This window comes from Stegostoma tigrinum, chromosome 6 (assembly GCF_030684315.1).
Source record: "Stegostoma tigrinum isolate sSteTig4 chromosome 6, sSteTig4.hap1, whole genome shotgun sequence".
Classification (NCBI taxonomy): domain Eukaryota; kingdom Metazoa; phylum Chordata; class Chondrichthyes; order Orectolobiformes; family Stegostomatidae; genus Stegostoma; species Stegostoma tigrinum.
The window spans coordinates 71,666,095-71,684,308 of NC_081359.1; the positions used below are offsets into that span (position 1 = coordinate 71,666,095).

The 18,214-nt window shown below is 41.1% G+C and overlaps 1 protein-coding gene across 1 annotated transcript in view; it reads right to left on the minus strand.

Moving 5' to 3' along the window:
• Window positions 1-4,299: 4,299 nt before the first annotated feature.
• LOC125453020 (rho GTPase-activating protein 20-like) overlaps window positions 4,300-18,214 on the minus strand; it is a 91,602-nt gene continuing 77,687 nt past the window's right edge. The window contains exons 13-15 of the mRNA XM_048532029.2: window positions 13,720-13,909; window positions 10,000-10,117; window positions 4,300-7,767 (exon numbers count right to left, since the gene is read on the minus strand). Of these exons, the coding sequence (XP_048387986.1) occupies window positions 5,957-7,767; window positions 10,000-10,117; window positions 13,720-13,909 (2,119 nt within the window). The 3' untranslated portion in view covers window positions 4,300-5,956. The remainder of the gene's footprint in view (window positions 7,768-9,999; window positions 10,118-13,719; window positions 13,910-18,214) is intronic.

Genomic DNA, 18,214 nt, shown 5'->3' on the forward strand with positions numbered 1-18,214 from the left:
CTAGGCCCGAAACGTCAGCTTTTGTGCTCCTGAGATGCTGCTGGGCCTGCTGTGTTCATCCAGCCTCACATTTTATTGCCTTTTCTATTTACTGGCTTCTATATCGCTGGAATGCATACATTACAGTAATGACATAAAGGCACAATGTTCCTACTCTGAAGCTCATAGTGCAACAGTAAAAGCAAACAGTGCATTATATCACGTTTATTCATTAGCCACAGAGCCATTTAATAATACTGAAAATGGCGGTGGCTTTTTGCCAAACAAAAGCAAATATACAGTGATTATTTAAAATATCTCAAATCAAAATCTCAATGTTGCATTCTTTTAAAAAAAGCTTGCAATTTTGTAGGCCAACTGTGAATTATTTTAGTATTGACTAATGCAACAATACATACATCACTAAATGCAGAAAAAAAATAGATCTGGCAGCAAAGGCATTTGTCTGGTGGATTTTGTGTTTTATAAGAGCCATTTTGGAAGCCAGTTGGAAGAAATGTATGAACTGAAATGGAGTGTTGTCCAGACAGACTATGCATTGTTGACACCACAACCAAATGAGACAGAGGTAGAACTTATTGCAGATGAATGCCACACTCCTGTGACATGGGAGAACAGTCCTTACAGAATGGTGATGGTGGTCAGGGATTCCAATAATTATAAATGGTTCATTCTTTTGGTGATTGAAACTGGTGACAAAGCTTGGTAGCTTGAAAGCCAGATGATTAAAACTTTAGTCCCAGGATTGAATACAACAGGTGATGAATTGGATCCAGTCATTATGAGATGTCACTGCCAACGATCCAAAGGAATGATTCTTAGAAGTCAGGTAAATGTTTGAGAGCAGATTTGTGAGAAAGTATGCGAAAGCCAATGGGCGGAGAAGGGAAACCCAGAACACAGGACCTAAACTTTCCCTGGTTTCCAGTGCATTTCTGTCTCAGTGCTCTGATGAGCATGTTGAGATCAGAGAACCCCAAAAACAGTAACTGCCCACCCCTTCATATTAGTTCTCCTCTAAACTTGAAACTGCCAATTCATTTTGTAGCTGAGCTGCAGAATGATTCCAAGACAGAATCATTGTATAATTCAATATTAAGCCTCAAACTAAGAGCCACCAATTGAACCATAGTAAACATGGTTTTTGATCAAAGACCACTAACTCATTCTTTAATAGCCCTTCATAAAACTATTTACACTAACATCTCCAGTCAGGAAATGTAATGTTCAGAAACACCAGTTGCCTAAACCGTTTTAAGCAAAATCGTTTTCTCAATGTCATTAGCATTATTTTAGTACAGTACTTTGGGAGTAGAGACACAGAAGATATGGTTTAGTAGATTTCTTTTACTGCCTTATAATATTTTAATACTGTTTGGTGTTTCAGGCAAATATTTATATCTGTGGCATTTTCAGGTTCACACACTTATTTGGCACTCAATGTCATTTTATAATCCATAAAATTTTAAAATTACTGAAATGATTTGATCCAAAGCATTTCAGACTGGAGATAATGGGAACTGCAGATGCATTTCAGACTGGAGTCGTTACAGTGTATTAAAGGCAAAATTTGTTCGTTTTTTTTATTAGTGGGAGCACAATAAGACAAATTGTGAATAATTGAACTTTTACTTATTGGTATAATATGATGCTCCTTGAGAAATGTTTCTCTCCCATGAGCCACCAGGCAGTTGGGGAGTATTTCATCTCACTCCTGACTTGTGCTTTGTAGATGGTGGACAGGCTTTGGGGCATGAGGTGGTGATTTGGTTGCCACAGTATTCCTAGCCTCTGACCTGGTCTTGTAGCCACTATATTTATATGGCGAGTCCAGGTGAGTTTCTGGTCAACGATGGGCCAGGATTTGATAATAGGGGATTCAGTGACAATAGCACCATTGAACATTCAGGGCCAGTGGATAGATCGCCTCTTACTGAAGATGGTTATTGCCTGTCATGTGCAATTTGAATGTTACTTCCAACTTGTCCAGATCTTGTTGCATTTGTATATGGACTGCTTTGGTATATGAGGAGTTGCAAATGGTGTTGAGTATTGTACAGTCACCGGTAAACATCCCGACTCCTAATTTTATGATGGAAAGAAGGGCATTGATGAAGCAGATGAAGATGGTTGGGTTAGGACACTACCCTGAAAAGAACTCCTGCAGAGATGTCCTGGAACTGGGATGACCACCTAAAACAACCACAACCCTCTTCTTACATGCCAGGTATAACTCCAGCCAGCAGCGGAGATTTTCTCTCCTAATCCCCGTTGATACCAGTTTTGATAGAGTTCCTTGATGTCATACTTGGTCGAGTGCTGTCTTGATGTCAAGGGCTGTTGCTCTCACCTTACCTCTGGAATTCAGCTCTTTCTGTCCACGTTTGAAGCAAGGCTGTAATGAGATCAACAGCTGAGTGGCCCTGATGGCATCAGTGAGCAGGTCATTTCTAAGCAGATGCTGCTTGATGACACTGTTGATGGCACCTCCCATCACTTCACTGATGATCGAGAGTAGGTTAGAGGAATATTAGCCAGATTGGATTTGTGCTGCTTTTGGTGTACAGGGCAAACCTGGGCAATCTTCCACATTGCCAGGTAGATGCCAGTGTTGTAACAGTACTGGAAGAGCTTGGCTAGGGGAATGGCAACTTCTGGCATACTAGTCTTCAGCACTATTGTCGGAATGTTGACAGGACCTTAGTCTTCACAATATCCAGTGCCTCCAACCATTTCTTGACATCAAGCAGAGTAAATAATATTGGATCAATACTGGCATCTGTGATTTTGGGAACAACTGAAGCAGGCCAAGACAGATCATCCACATAGCACTGATGATGAAGATTGCTGCGAATGCAAGCACTTTCTAAAACGATCATTATTCATCGGGAAGTGTTGGCAGCGATTTTTTTTTTAAACAGGCTATTTGACCTTAGGAAATGTTATAGCCAGTTTTGTCCTTGCATGTATTTTATAAAAATAAAGGAACAGATTGATTTATCCCTTTTGTAGCCCAGAGATACAACAGCCAATAGTAGGCCTCATACTGACACTGCAGATGAGATCACATAGAATGGGAGTAATGGGCTTCATTTTCAGGACATTTTTAATTTGGAGCTGCCTTCAATGAGAGCACATACTGGAGAATTAGTAAGGTCAAGTCACTTGACTGAAAAAAAAATCACAACTACCACAAATTCTGAGCACCTACACCTGTCAAGTGAGCTCAAAATCAGGAAAAGGCTTTTCAAACTAAATTTTATCTTCATTAATACTGTAAAAATGAGTATTCAACTAAAGAGGGAGTTTTAAAAAAGTAATTTCAATTGTTGTAATGCTCAAGTCAATCTTACACAGATAAAATAATGTAACAACTCAATATTAATGAAAATTAGTCTCATATCATTAGTAAGTCTTTTAGAAACGTGAGAAATTAGACATGTTGTTTCTGCAGAAATAGGGGACAAGGGTCTTGCAAAAGAAAATTATTATAGTCATGCAAAGCAGCCGTTAGCACGGTTAGAAAATTCTGCTTCCGCAGATAGGGATGTGGTAAAGAAAAGGAAGTAGTAGCAGGAGCATATTCCTGCAGACCTGACGATTTGCACGCATAGCATGGACTAGCGCTCTGTAGGAGAACTAAATAAGGATTGCAATAAACAAGGGTGACGGCGTCTTAGGCCAGCAGAAAAGGGAACAATAAACAAAAGCGGCGCGATAGGATAGAAAATAATAGGATGAGATTAGACCAATGAGACTAGGGAGGTGTGATTCCGCAACTTGTAAACTGTATAAGAATGTTTAACATGCTTTGTAGGGTGTGCCTGTCTAGCAGACACCCTTTCTTGCAAGATCGTACAGAATAAAATCGTCTTGTTTCCAAGGCTTTGTCTCAGGCTGAATTTGTGAGCAGGTACTGTTTCTCACAGAAAGGAAATAAATATTACAATTTATGGACCACAAATTGTGCACTTTACAGTGACAATGTTCAACTTTTAATAAATTTTTATAAAAATTATTTTATCATGTGCTCTACTTAAATTTGATCTAAATTATGTTGTAGCAAGTCAGTGACAAAGGACCACTTCCTGTAAAGTAGTCCCAGCGCACAGCTCACTGGTGCAGGGATTCTGATTGAGAGGGATAGATGACAAGAAAGGTTGAACAAGTCTGCGCCAACAGAATCATGGAATTTTCTGCAAAAAGAAACAGTGCTATCAAATATTGGTTTCTTATTACAAAAAGTGCTTAATACAAGAAGAAAAATAGAAAGTGCTCAAAGTCTGTAATAAATAGCCGGGTATAATGCAAAATTTCAGTCAGGGGGTTCAGGTAAAAAAAATGTAAATCTGTCATTCAATTAACCTCATTGTACAATATATCTAAACCTTGAGCAGTAAAGGTTAGGCTAAGAAATGAACTCATTATGATAGTATCATGAAGTCAAACCATGAAAGTAATGAGAACTAACCCAGCAAGCATAAAGAATACAATTCAAACAAACCAATAATTGTTTACATTGATTATTTTTCAGATCACGCATTTTCCCCACATCTACATGCCAATCAATATGATTGCCAGATTTTAAGAAGATTACATATGTTTGGTTAAATGAAATATATTATTTTATTTCTTTATTTTCAGCTTCAGTTCTCTCCTTATCAAGCATTGCTCCTTGGTTAATGAGTCAGACAAAAGGCAGCCAGCTCCCAGACTCTGAAAATTGTGCCCAATGCCAGAATTCAAGGATAATACTATCTGATTGCTACTCTTACTTGTCAGGGTAACTACCTTACCTACAGTCTCACAGCAACTTCTCCACTGCTATAAACACAGACTACAAGTTTAACAACTGTGGAAATCTAAGGCAGAAACCCATTCCCAAATGGTGCATTGAATACCAACATATTTACTGCACTACCAAAAGTCAATCAAGTCTGAGTCTTCAGCGCACTCTACAAGTGGTGAGTGCTGGATAGTCTATGCTATGTAGGAAGAAATATTGAAGTTTTGGGTCTTCGCTGTCTCAGACACACACTTGGCATCACTTAGCAAAACGAGGTCACCAGCCCTATATGTTCTAATTCATTGCTAAAGTGACTACATCTGCACCATCTTGGTCATGTTCATTGGGCCTATGATCTCATGGGCTTTTGTATCTCTGTTACCACGGACACCTGCAAATAAGAGATGACAGATATTGATATCAACACCTGAAAGATATTTGCTGATTGGTGTGGCCTTGGAAGGGGAAGGGAACTGAATCTTTTTGCAAATCATTGGAAGAAACACAAAATTACAAAAACCTCAGCTTGCCAGTTGAGAACTCAGACGCCAGAGGTCAGTGAATCTTGCATCTTCTTGGTCATGCTCTTTCTCTGCAGCAAATGTGGTAGGCGTTATCAGGCCAGGGCAGAGGTGCTGCGTCTCACCAGGTGGTGCCTAACAGAGTTGACCACAATGGCACAAGCCGTTAACTCAGGAGGTAAAAAGCTGCCATACAACGTTGCTACCTTTCAATTTACACATTTTTCTATAGCCCAAATGATGACTGTTGTTTCAGAGTGTGGAACTGGGAAACAATTTGATCGTTCATTTATTCCAACTTTAATGTTGATTTCACGGCAGGCAAAGAGTGTCAGAGAGTTCTTTGCATATCCCATTTAGCAGCTGTTGATTTCATAACATAGTCATTTTTAAACAACTTTTTAAAAAAATTGTAAATATATACATTTCTGTCTTGCAGAGGACAAGATTTCATTGTACAGACCTGTAAATATCAAAGCATACACAAAAGATCAAATATGGCATTGTCAAAAATGTACTTGCAGCTAGTTAGACTACACGGTGAGCGCAACGTTGTAATAATGTTGCATGGCAGTTTGAATTGAACCAGACTTAACATATTTTCAAATAGTTTTGTGAAGAAGTAATAACGCTATATCCAAACAAGTCTTTACACGTAAGACTCCTCAGAGAAAAATACTTGTTCGAAGTCTCCAAATTTCGGATCACTGCAGCACTTGTTTTGCCACTTCTTCTTGCACTGTAGTACAGCATCAGTAACTTCTTGTGTTTTTAGGAAATATTTCTTAGCATCGATCTGCAAAAAATAATCCTCAACTGCTTTAGCTGCACTATGGGAAAGAGCAGTGGAGCATGTACTGGGAAACTCCTGCTCATTTGCACATAGTCCACTTGTCAATGGAAATGGTTTCTTCTCCTGAAGCACCCCATCCGTTTTCACAGGAACATCTGGATTAGCTGCACTCTCACTGATTTCCCCAGGACTCTGAGTACCCACGTAAGCACAAGTTACCAATTCAGATAAGTGTGGATTAACTACTCTTTGGGAAAATTTCTCTCTCAGTGAGAATGAACGTGATTGTTGATGTGGTGTCGACTGAAGACATAACTTTGAATGTTGCCCATAAAAGATAGTCCAAGGTATTTTATCAAGTTCTGGAGGAGTTTGATTTGCTGTACTCAACAGATGTGATCTGCAAGTAACAGAGCTATCGATGAGTTCTTGTGAGTCACAATGTCCATGTTGGACTAAACGCTTTGGAGACTGGACCTTCACTCCTTTCCTTCTGACACCTGCACTTTGTGGAGGTGATCTGATTGGTTTCTGAAAGGACAGTGGATTGACCAATTGGCTTCTGTTCAACTTTTGAGCCACATCTTCTGCAGCCACTGGAGAAACAGTTAACTTGCCATCGGCGAGTTCTTTATCTACGAAGAATGGTCCATGCTTGCTTTTAAGCTTATATCCCCTCTCCTTCCTTTTAAGTGTCCAGCATCCACTTTTCTTCAGCCAGCTGCTAGAATGCAGAGTGACCGGGTCTTTCTCAATAATGCACTTAGAGATTTCTTCTGTCAAGTTGCAACTTTCCTTGGGTTTTTCTGTTGCGGTGGAGGTTGAAGTGATAGCTGTGCTATGACCCTGTATAGGAGACTGGAGACCAGAACAGCACTTTAACATACTGGGGCTAGCTACCAATGCTGGGGGGCCCTTACGAGCTTGCACGGCAGAACTAGATGCTGAGAAGTTTTCATCTAACACAGAACATTCTGCATTATGTGTGAGAGCACTATCAGTTGAACTCATCGAGGAGCCTGACGGTGAAGTGCCAGGTGAGGACAAACTAGAGCTGATAGTCTTTGACGTGACATTAAGCTTGAATGGTGGAGGTGGCTGAAGTCGGCTACTGCTGTGCCACACCTTCTGAGCAACTTTGTGGCTTCCATTGTTAGATGTTTCCTGGTCAATACCCTTGTGCAAACTGCAGTTTATGAGTCTCTGGTCCTCAATCTGTAGCATCTGCAATTGCGCAAGGTAGTTGTCATCTGAATGAGTCATGGTAGCATCATAGCTAGCTTTACGGATCACAGTGTCATGATTCTGACAACATTCAGTAAATTGTGAAGCAGGAGGAGATATATTGGGCTCTGAACACCGTCTGCATCTTCTAGAACCTGCAAGCCCTCTGTCAGTAGCATAGTCATAAATGTAAGAGTCCAGGAGGTCATTGTCAGAAAATGGACAGCTCACAATTCTACTTTGGGAGGCTAGAACTTGTACATGGCTTTCTTCATCCTCCGGTTGTTCAAGATCACAGTCGCTCCAGGTCAGAACAGAGTCCCTACTTTGATTGTCTTGGTTTCTCTTTGACATCAGGTGAGATAGTGTGGAATCAGTATCATTATTGAGCTCATTTTCCAGACTATCATAACAGGAGTCATGCATTTGAAATGAAGTGAGATCTGTAAGAGGAAGCAAAAATAATATTTTATCTGATGCAACATGGTCAGACATCAGGATAAAATTATTTGGCTCTAAAAGACCAAACCTTTTTAAATGACTAACTCAAAAATTCAATTACACGCATCTCCCCTTCCACCCTAACTTTAATTCCTTCTTGAAGTAATTTGCTAAATCCAGTCAATGGGGTTTGCAGTTAGTTTATTTTAACAAGCCTATTGTTGTTTGGATAAACAGATTGCTTCCAACTTCTCTTCCAAATACTCATTTCTAAATATGGCCCTGAGTATTTGATAAGTCAGATTTTTCCCCCACCTACCCATGTAGAGTTTCCGAGAAAAAAACACATGCCTGGAGAGAAGGAGGCTAAGAGGGGATTTAATAAAGACATATAAGATGATCAGAGTATTAGATAGGGTGGACAGTGAGAGTCTTTTTCCAAGGATGATGACTTCAGCTTGTACAAGGGGGCACAGCTACAAATTGAGGGGTGATAGATTTAAGACAGATGTCAGAGGCAGGTTCTTTACTCAGAGTGGTAAGGGCGTGGAACGCCCTGCCTGCCAATGTAGTTAACTCAGCCACATTAGGGGCATTTAAACAGTCCTTGGATAAGCATATGAATAATGATGGGATGGTGTAGGGGAGGGGCTTAGATTAGTTCACAGGTCAGCGCAACACCGAAGGGCCTGTTCTGCACTGTATTGTTCTATGTTCTAATCCTCCACAAAAGTAAACAAATCTGTTTAGATCAATTTTGTCAGCATTCCTTTTGATTTTAAACTCTCAAATAACATTGATCTTTTTTTCCAGCAAGTAAAGAACGTGCTATTATAAATCACTTTTCACATTCTCAGGTGTCCCAAAATGCATCAGTGCGAATGAAGGTTTTTCTCAAATGCAGTCACTGCTACAATACAGGGAAATACAGTAGCTAACATGTACATTGCAAGTTGGTGAAATAACTGAGAAACCAGTTTTATTTATTTTCACTGAGGATTCACATAATGTCATGGAATCTTGTGCATCCATCTTACTGGACAATTATTGTCTCAGTTTAACATACCTGACAGACAGATCCTTTGTAAGGGTAGCACCCACTTACTGCATTGCAGCATCAGTTTAGATCATGTGCCTGATTCACTGAAATGCAAGTTAAACCCATGGTCTTCTCATTCAAGAGGTAAAAGTGTTATCAAAGTTATATAAACAAGATTTCATATTTTCTGATCAAGGCAGTATAAGTTCACATATTATCAACATTTATGATAGGTTTATCTACAGCTTACACCTAGTTCTAATTTATGGAACATGACATTTGTTACAAGAGACTTTCTATACATAGGCTTGTGTTTTACCTATTGAAGTAAATAATTCTAGCTCGCTAGATTCCCAAGGTAAAGAAGGAACAAACATGGTGGCACAGCAGCTCAATGGTTAGCACTGCTGCCTCACAGCTCCAGGGACCTGGGTTCAATTCCACCCTCGGGTAACTGTCTGTGTGGAGTTTGCATATTCTCCCCATGTCTGCATGGGGCTCCTCTGGGTGCACTGATTTCCTACCACATTTCAAAGATGTGCAGGCAGCTGGATTGGCCATGTTAAAATTGCCTATAGCGCCCAGGGATGTTTCGGTTAGGTGGGTTAGACATGGGAAAAATGTAGGGGAATTGGTCTGGGTGGGATGCTCTTTGGAGGGGTGGTGTGGACTTGTTGGGCTGAATGGCCTATCTCCACACTGTAGGTATGATTTCGAACAAATCTCAAGAACAGCAGGACTGCAACTACAGAATAAGCAGTCAAATTTTGCTAGCTTCCTCTTTCTTAGGAGTAAAATTGAGCTTTAGCAATGAACACCGCCATTTAAGTATTTTCTGGTCATCTAGTCAATTTTACATCAATTACTTTGGGGAGACATTTGTTGTTGGTACACTGAGTAATCCTATTAAAAACAGACACATTCAGATATGTGATTTATAAGCAAACCCGTATTTTCTACGACATATATAAAAATAACTTTAAGTTGACTTGTAATAAAATGCAGTTGCGTGTTTGCTTTCTTTCAATGTATGGCATAAGGTAGTTCAGTAAAAATATTCTTCAACATTGTATAGGCTCATGTGGAGGGAACAAAAAAAAATCAGTGAATATTTGCAGTTTGATTGTGATCCCTGGTCAAAGTGGACATTCATTTTATAGTTTAAATATTGTTGACAAGATAACAATGTCTTCACCTGAACCATCATCTCTTCCTTCACATTTCCTTGATGATAACACTCCAAAAGGGGTCATGAAACCATCTCCAAAGATCTTGCAGCAGTTTTCAATTAGAAACTGCACAAACAGTGCAACCTACAGAAAGAGATAGGCCAGAAGTGTGAGTTCATTGTTGTAAAATTCTCTTCCAAGAACTCATGCTGGCATCACATGCTTTGCTTTGTCAGCAATCAGATGACGGCAGGACACAGAGCATTTGCAAGTCAAGTGGAGTCAAATGTACAATTGTTCCATCTTTTCCTAAAGTAGGAAGGTGGTGTAGGAGATGTGGCACGTCCCTTCAAGCCACAATATGAAACTTGGAGCAAACACAAACCAAATGCTGTTAACCCACACATTCGTCCCTGGTAGAACTGTACAAAAACAAGTAGAGAATTCCTGGAAAAAATATTTTAGTTGGCTTGCTTCAAAATATAGATACTTGAAATCCCAAAGCAATTTAGGGCTAACCATGAAAACATTAAACTTCCTTCTCACAGTTTTGTTTTTATAATGTTGAAGAGCTGAAATAGGGAATCTTTTATGATATGCAGCTTGGTGAACAATATCCTATAATCAATGTATTCTTTTCAAATTTGTGTAATGTAGGTAAAATCCAACTTTGGCAAGGACTTAGGTAATAACAGACTGGCTATGCATTTTACAGCCATTCCACTACTTCAAAAAGGTGCAGGCAGGGCCTCTCTCTGGATTGTAGGGCTGCGTTCTGCACTAATGTAGGATTTCTCTGTAGTGCACAGTCACTCTGTCGCTTTAATAGTCTATCAACTGCAATGAAAAGGAAAACTATGTCAGATGCACAAGCAGTGGTGACCAACAAGCTTGTTTTCTTTCAGTTCCATAGTTGAAGTAAACTCCTGTTTATTTCCCCCAAATACAATTTTAAATTATGGCGCTTGATTTAATTAACCTTGTAGTAGTGAAATAATAAGAATATTGACCATCACCTCCTTTATTTTCCTGGAGATGCTAACCTGTATGAGTTTACAATTGTAGAACTATAGAGTTTCAAATATTGGAAACACATGTACACCACTGGGTCAGTCATTTGTGACTTAAGTGATCCTACAGTAGCAGTAGACTTACACACTTGCAGGGGCCCTAGGTTATTTAAGCTTTCTAATGCTATTGGAGCAGAACAGTGTTCCTGTACTGTTACAGCAGGCAGTGCACCTGTACCAACAGAGCATTGTAATTCTTTTTAATGGAAAGTGGGCTCACTGGCTGGGCCAGCATATTGTACATTCATAGCTGCCTGTGAGAATTTGATGGTGACCTGTCTTCATGAGTCACTGCAGTAAACTTGATATAGATAACCATAATATGCTGTTAGGGACGGAGTTCCTGCAGGAACAGTAATACGTTTCCAAGTCCAGTGGTGAGCGGCTTGGAGGGAACTTGCAGGTGTTGGTATTCCCACGTATTTGCTGCCCTTGTCCTTCGAGATGGAAGTGGTCATGGGCTTGGAAAGTGCTGTCTAAGGAGACTTGGTGAATTTCTGCAGGACATCTTGCAGAGAGTACTGAGCACTGGTAGTGGAGGAATTGAATGTTTATGTACATGGTGCCAATCGAGCAGGCTGCATTGACCTGAAGAGCATCATTCATGCAGGTAACTAGGGAATTTTCCATTACCACCCTGATATATGTCTTTTAGACGGGGAGTACACTACAGAGAGTCAGGAGGTGAGTAACTTGCTGCAGCAGTCCTAGCCTCTGACCTGCTGATGTACTTATATGGCTAGTCCAGTTCAGTTGCTGGTTAATGCCCACCTCTAAGGGTTGACAGATGGGTCACTAAATGCCAAAAGTGTGGTGGTTATACTTTCTATTCTTGGGGATGGTATTTGCTTGGCACTTGTGTGGCACACATGTTACTTGCCAATTATTGGCCCAAACCTTGATATTGAGGTAAATAAAGGTAGTTAGGGTAAAATGTTGCAGTATTCATGATTTTTGATGTACTGTTTATCCCCCCATGTGGAAACATATCCAAAGCCAGTCCTTTGCCATGTTATGTTAAAAGAAATAATGTATTAAAACATATTGAAGAGAGGCTTCACCAATAAAATGAATGAACTGAAACAAGTATATTTTATGTTTATATATTATGCTGATGCTTTAACTGGCAAGTAAATGGGAACATGAGCAGATTAGTTGTGGCTTAAATTTTTCCTTTACTTGTGCCTTACAGTTGAGAATTTCCTGGTTGGAATCATCTTCTTTCACTACTTGCTGCTTGCTCCATGGGAAGAGATCATACAGTGTGGAGCTGGAGGAACACAGCAGGCCAGGCAGCATCAGAAGAGCAGGAAAGTTAATGTTTCCTTCTTTAGAAATGGTTTTGGAGAAGAGAGCTCAGAAAGAGAGAGAGGAGGGGTGGGGCTGGGGAAGGTAAGTGGGATGGTGAGAGGTGAGTGCAGGTAGCGAGTGGTGGGGATTGGTCAGTGAGGTGGGAGGAGTGGACAGGTGGGAAAGAAGATGGGCAGGTTGTGTCAGATCAAGGAGGCGAGGATGAGAAGGGAGGTTAGTCATGGGATAAGGCTGGGGGTAGGGAAATTTTGAAACAGGTAAAATCCAAATTTAGGCCATTGGCCCGTAGGCTCATGAGGAGGAATATGAGGTGTTGATCCTCCAGTTTCCGGGTGGTGTCATTGTGACACTGGAGGAGGCCCAGGATGGACATGTCACCCAGAAAGTGGGAGTGGGAGGTGGAGTTAAAATAGTTTGCGACCAGAAGGTGTTGTCATTTGTCATGAACAGAGCACAGGTGCTCTACAAAGTGATCTCCAAGCCTCCACTTGGTCTCACTGATGTAGAAGAGGTCACATCAGCCGCAGGATTGCAGTAGACCACATTGACCAATGTGCATGCTTCTTCACAGGGCAATATTATCTGGGCAGTAGGCATCAATAATTACATCCCCTTTAAGTAATTTCACTGCTCCTGAACAGTCAATAGAGGGTGCTGATATCCAAACATCTGGAAAGTGCTATAAAAGCAGAATTAAATATCAACTCCTTCAGCTACCAGCCAAAGAAGCTGCAGTGCTTTAGCATCATTAATGTGTTGAAATTAAGTGAACACACTGAATTAAGGGACAAGACTTAAAACTACATGGAATAATTCAATATGACAGGTCACTTTTATCCCCCCATGTGGAAACATATCTAAAGCCAGTCCTTTGCCACGTTATATTAAAAGAAATAATGTATTGAAACATATTGAAGAGAGGCTTGACCAATAAAATGAATGAACTGAAACAAGTATATTTTATGTTTATATATTATGCAAAATTAAATCAGGGCCAGAATTAAGTGTACTTATTCTATTCAAAATAACAGTGAGGGCCTTTTATTTTAAAAGATGTAATCAGTTTTCCCTCTATATTCCTAATAGTAATATTGAGTCAACCTTTTACAAGCAATGCGACTCAAGTTACATACAAAAAAGTGCCAACCGACCTCAGTATTAAATAAAACAGGGCTCCAATATATATACACATTAGAAGATCAACTTAAATAAATGCAGACATTGAGGATTTGGTAAAATGGTTAAACAATATTGTACACTCCAAGCACAGCATAGTTTGGAACATTTTACACAAAGTTTTCACATGAAGTTTGTGCATCACACCATCTTGTAATCAACTGACTGTTGGCAGTAACTAGATCTCACCTTTTTTGTTGACTCGCTCTCTTTTTCAGGACTGCAGGGTGAGGGAGGCCACAAGATGCTGGGTGCTATGCAGACTGCCAAGTTAAATGCATTCATCTGGTTTTCCTCAGCCTGCTGCTCAATGCTGTGAAGCACTCCAAACACATGACGTAGGAGGAGGGCATTGAGTTTTGGAAGTTGCTCCAACAATCTAGAGAACATGACAAGGTAAACAGAACGTTGAAAGACTCTGATGACACTGCCACTTCAGGGAAACAAGAAGTGCTAACTTTCTTTTGATCAATGATTTCTCCCCCCACCCACCCCCAACCTTCTAGTAGAGATGTAGAGTTCCTTCACCAGAAGAATGAATGATTCTGGAAACTGTTCTTATATTTGATGAGAGATAATGGGAACTGCAGATGCTGGAGAATCCAAGATAACAAAGTGTGAAGCTGGATGAACACAGCAGGCCCAGCAGCACCTCAGGAGCACAATGACTTTATTTGGCTTGGGAATACTGATTTCCAATCTTACAGAGAAGTAACTTTGCAATCAAAAGTTCAACAATGGGGCCAGCAAAACTAAATGACCAAAATCAGGCAAAATTATTGCTCACAATTCTTTCCTCAGGCATGTTATGGATTCTTGCCAGTGTGAAATCTTGGAATCACACAGATACCAGTTTGTCTCTTTTCAATTGCAGTCAGAATGGTGTCTCATTGTTACAAAAATAATTGTCAATTTGCTGTAAAGACAGAAATTAAAATATTCAAGAACCTCCCCTCTTAGTGCCATTGAGTTTATTGTTGTTGGGTTAATATTTTTATATATTGAATCACTATGGCTACATTTAAAAGTTGAGATAACCCAAAATCTATTAGGTATTAAAACTGCTCAGAGGATCTTCTCAAAACTCTTAAAATCAATGGGAAAAAAAAAATCAGACTGAAAGCACTATGATCTAATTGCAGTACTTATTGCAGCTGCAGATGGAAACAGGATAAAGTTTCTTTTTAAAATTGTTAAATTTCCATCTAACCTTTAATGCTAAAATGGCTGCAACATTGTATATTGAGAATTAATAGCAGAGAGAAAAAAAACTAGCTGAATCTCCTTTCAGTTCCAGGGCCTCAGATGGCATTGGGAAGCAACTTGTTACAGTAGCCTGTAGCCATGCTGTTATGAATAAAACGTATCTAAGATCTCAGAGCTCCTTTAACAAAAGGCTCTTGCACATCCCCAGGTTTCATCACTTCATCATTGGCCACTGTATCTTTCAGTTCATTCCGAATCTCGACATTTCTCTCCATCTCTTCCCAAAGATGTTCCTTTTAGTCACACTTCCTAATATCACACACGGTATGCAGCTGGTGTCAGACTTTGTTTGATAGCACTATGTGAATCACCGTGAGGTGTTTTTAACAAGTTAAAGGCAATTTGTTGTTATTAAAGTGTAAAAGTGATAGCTGAACAATTTACAAATATTTTGTTCTTTTCTGGACTGACTCCCATTTCTCTGCAACAGCTATCTACTATTTGCAATCATAGGGATTCAAATCATTCTCTTTCATTGTTCGATTTAAGTAGCTGACGACCCAATAATTTGCTCCAACTGACCCTTGATTTGTGTTCTGCCTGCTCATCTAAACAACCCAATTCTTTTTCCCATGCATACACAGTTCAATTGGGAGGCTGTTTTTCAGCAACTGTTTGCCAAATTTCCCAGAACTCAGAAAACCCAAAAGTTAAAATGGAGATGGAAAGCAACTGGAGAAATGAGGCACTTCCATAGTACCTTCAAGCAATCTTCTGACTTTCCTTTTGCCAATTGCAGTTCCTACTCATTGCAGATCCTACTCAATGCAGAAATAAGCCAGCATATTCTTCCACCAACCTCAAATCCACCCTTTCCCAGAAAGCCAGGATTGCTCCCACACCCCACTGTAATCTTCTGTCCGGCAACTGACCGTACTTTCCATCTGACCAACTGCCAAGCATGATACAAAAACAAAAGCATGATAATGGTGTCCTACGTTTAGCTCCAGAACAGGAGCTCTGTGTCCCTAAGATTTTTGAAACTCCCCCTGAATCTGCATTCCCCATTGTGGGGCCTTCAGTTACATACTGAAGTTAGCTATTCAGTTTACGACCAACTTTAATTAGATGTTCTCAATAGCATTAAGATATTTAGTATTTCAGACTTCAATCTTCTCTTTGATTACTTATGTGCTACTAGTTCAAATGCATGGATGAACAACCCAGAGAAATGACTTTTTAATCCTACCAACAGTTAGGCAATGTATGTTCATTTTCCCAAAATAACTCTACAATAAAAAGCTGACATCAGTCATGGCGAGAATGTAACTACTAGCTTGTTAGTAACATTTGGTTCACTGATGACTGTATGGAAGAAATCCTGCCTGCCCGACCTATATGAGATTCCAGATTCACAGCAAATCTGTGGACTGTTTAATACCCTTTGAAATGACTTGGTAAGCTATCCAGCATACGAAACAATCACAAAAACATGAAAAAAAACCCCAGAGCTGACCACCTGGCATCATCCAGGTTAAACACCACAAAGGCACACCCTGCCCAGTAACCCCTGCAAAGTCCATCATTGCAAGAATTCTTCAGGATAACGTACATGGCCCGAATAATCGGCTGCTCCAATGATCCTCTCTCCACTTAAGATCAAAACTCAGAATATTCGTTGCTGATTGCTCAGTTTGCTGTTCCATTCAGAAGCGCTCAGAAATGGAACAGTCCATGCCCACATGGAACAAAACTTGGATGCCATACAGGCATGGCTGATAGGTGGAACGTAATGTTCACTATCCATCTCTGTTAACAAAGAATCTAAAATCACCTAGACTGGACAGTAAATGGCATTCCCATATATGAGGTCACAACCATTAATATCCTTGAAAACACCAGAAGTTTAACTGAAAAAACTCATTAATACAGTGGCTAAAGGATTCAGTTATAGGTTTGGTCATAATGTGAAAAATTACTAGCATCCTGATTCACTAAAACCTGCCTACCATTTGCTACACACAAAACAAAAAGTGTGAAGGAATATTCCGATATAACAAAGTTTAGAACTGGATGAACACAGCAGGCACAAGCAGCATCAGGGGAGCAGGACAGCTGACGTTTCAGGCCTAGACCCTTCTTCAGAAATGGGGTGTTGCGGGGGGGGGGGGGGCGGTGTGTGTGAGGGGGATGGGAAGGGGGTTCTGAAATAAATAGGGAGACGGGGGAGGTAGATAGAAGATGAATAGAGGAGAAGATAGGTGGAGAGGAGATAGACAGGTCAAAGAGGTGGGGATGGAGCCAGGAAAGGTGAGAGGGTGGGTGGGGAGTGAGGGAGGGGGATAGGTCAGTCCAGGGAGGATGGACAGGTCAAGGGGGCGGGATGAAGTTAGTACGTAGGAGATGGGGTTGGGGCTTGAGGTGGGAGGAAGGGATAAGTGGGAGGAAGGACAGGTTAAGGAGGCGGGGACGAGTTGGGCTGGTTTTGGGATGCAGTGGGGGGGTGGGGGGGGGCTAGAATTTGAAGCTTGTGAAGTCCACATTGATACCATTGGGCTGCAGGGTTCCCAAGCAGAATATGAGTTGCTGTTCCTGCAACCTTCGGGTGGCATCGTTGTGGCACTGCAGAAGGCCCAGGATGGACATGTCGTCTGAGGAATGGAAGGGGGAGTTAAACTGGTTCACGACTGGGAGGTGCATCCGTTTGGTTTCCCCGATATAGAGGAAGTGGCAGGGAAAACTGCCGGGTGTGGTGGGGCTGGAGGGGAAAGCGGAGCAGACAAGGGAGTCCCGGTGAGGGTGGTCCTTTCGAAAAGCAGACAAGGGTGGGGAGGGAAAAATGTCTTTGATGGTGGGGTCGGATTGCAGATTGCGGAAGTGTCGGAGGATGATGCGTTATATCCGGAGGTTACCCGGCACTTTCCCCTGCAACTGCAGGAAGTGCTACACCTGCCCCCAAACCTCCTCCCTCACCCCCATCCCAGGCCCCAAGAAGACTTTTGACATCAAGCAGATGTTCACCTGCACATCTGCTAATGTGGTATACTGCATCCACTGTTCCCGTTGTGGCATCCTCTACAATGGGGAATCCAAGCAGAGGCTTGGGGACCGCTTTGTGGAACACCTACACTTGGTTTGCACTGGTATCAATGTGGATTTCACAAGCTTCAAAATCTCCCCTTCTCCTACCACATCCCAAAACCAGCCCAGCTTGTCCCCGCCTCCCTAACCTGTTCTTCCTCACACCTATCCCCTCCTCCCACCTCAAGTCCCACCCCCATTTCCTACCTACCAGCCTCATCCCGTTCCCTTGACCTGTCCGTCCTCCCTGGACCTACCTATTCCCTCCCTACCTCCCACCTACACTCACCTTTACTGGCTCCATCCCCACCTCTTTGACCTGTCTGTCTCCTCTCCACCTATCATCTCCTGTATCCATCTTCTATCCACCTCCCCCTCCCTCATTTCTGAAGAAGGG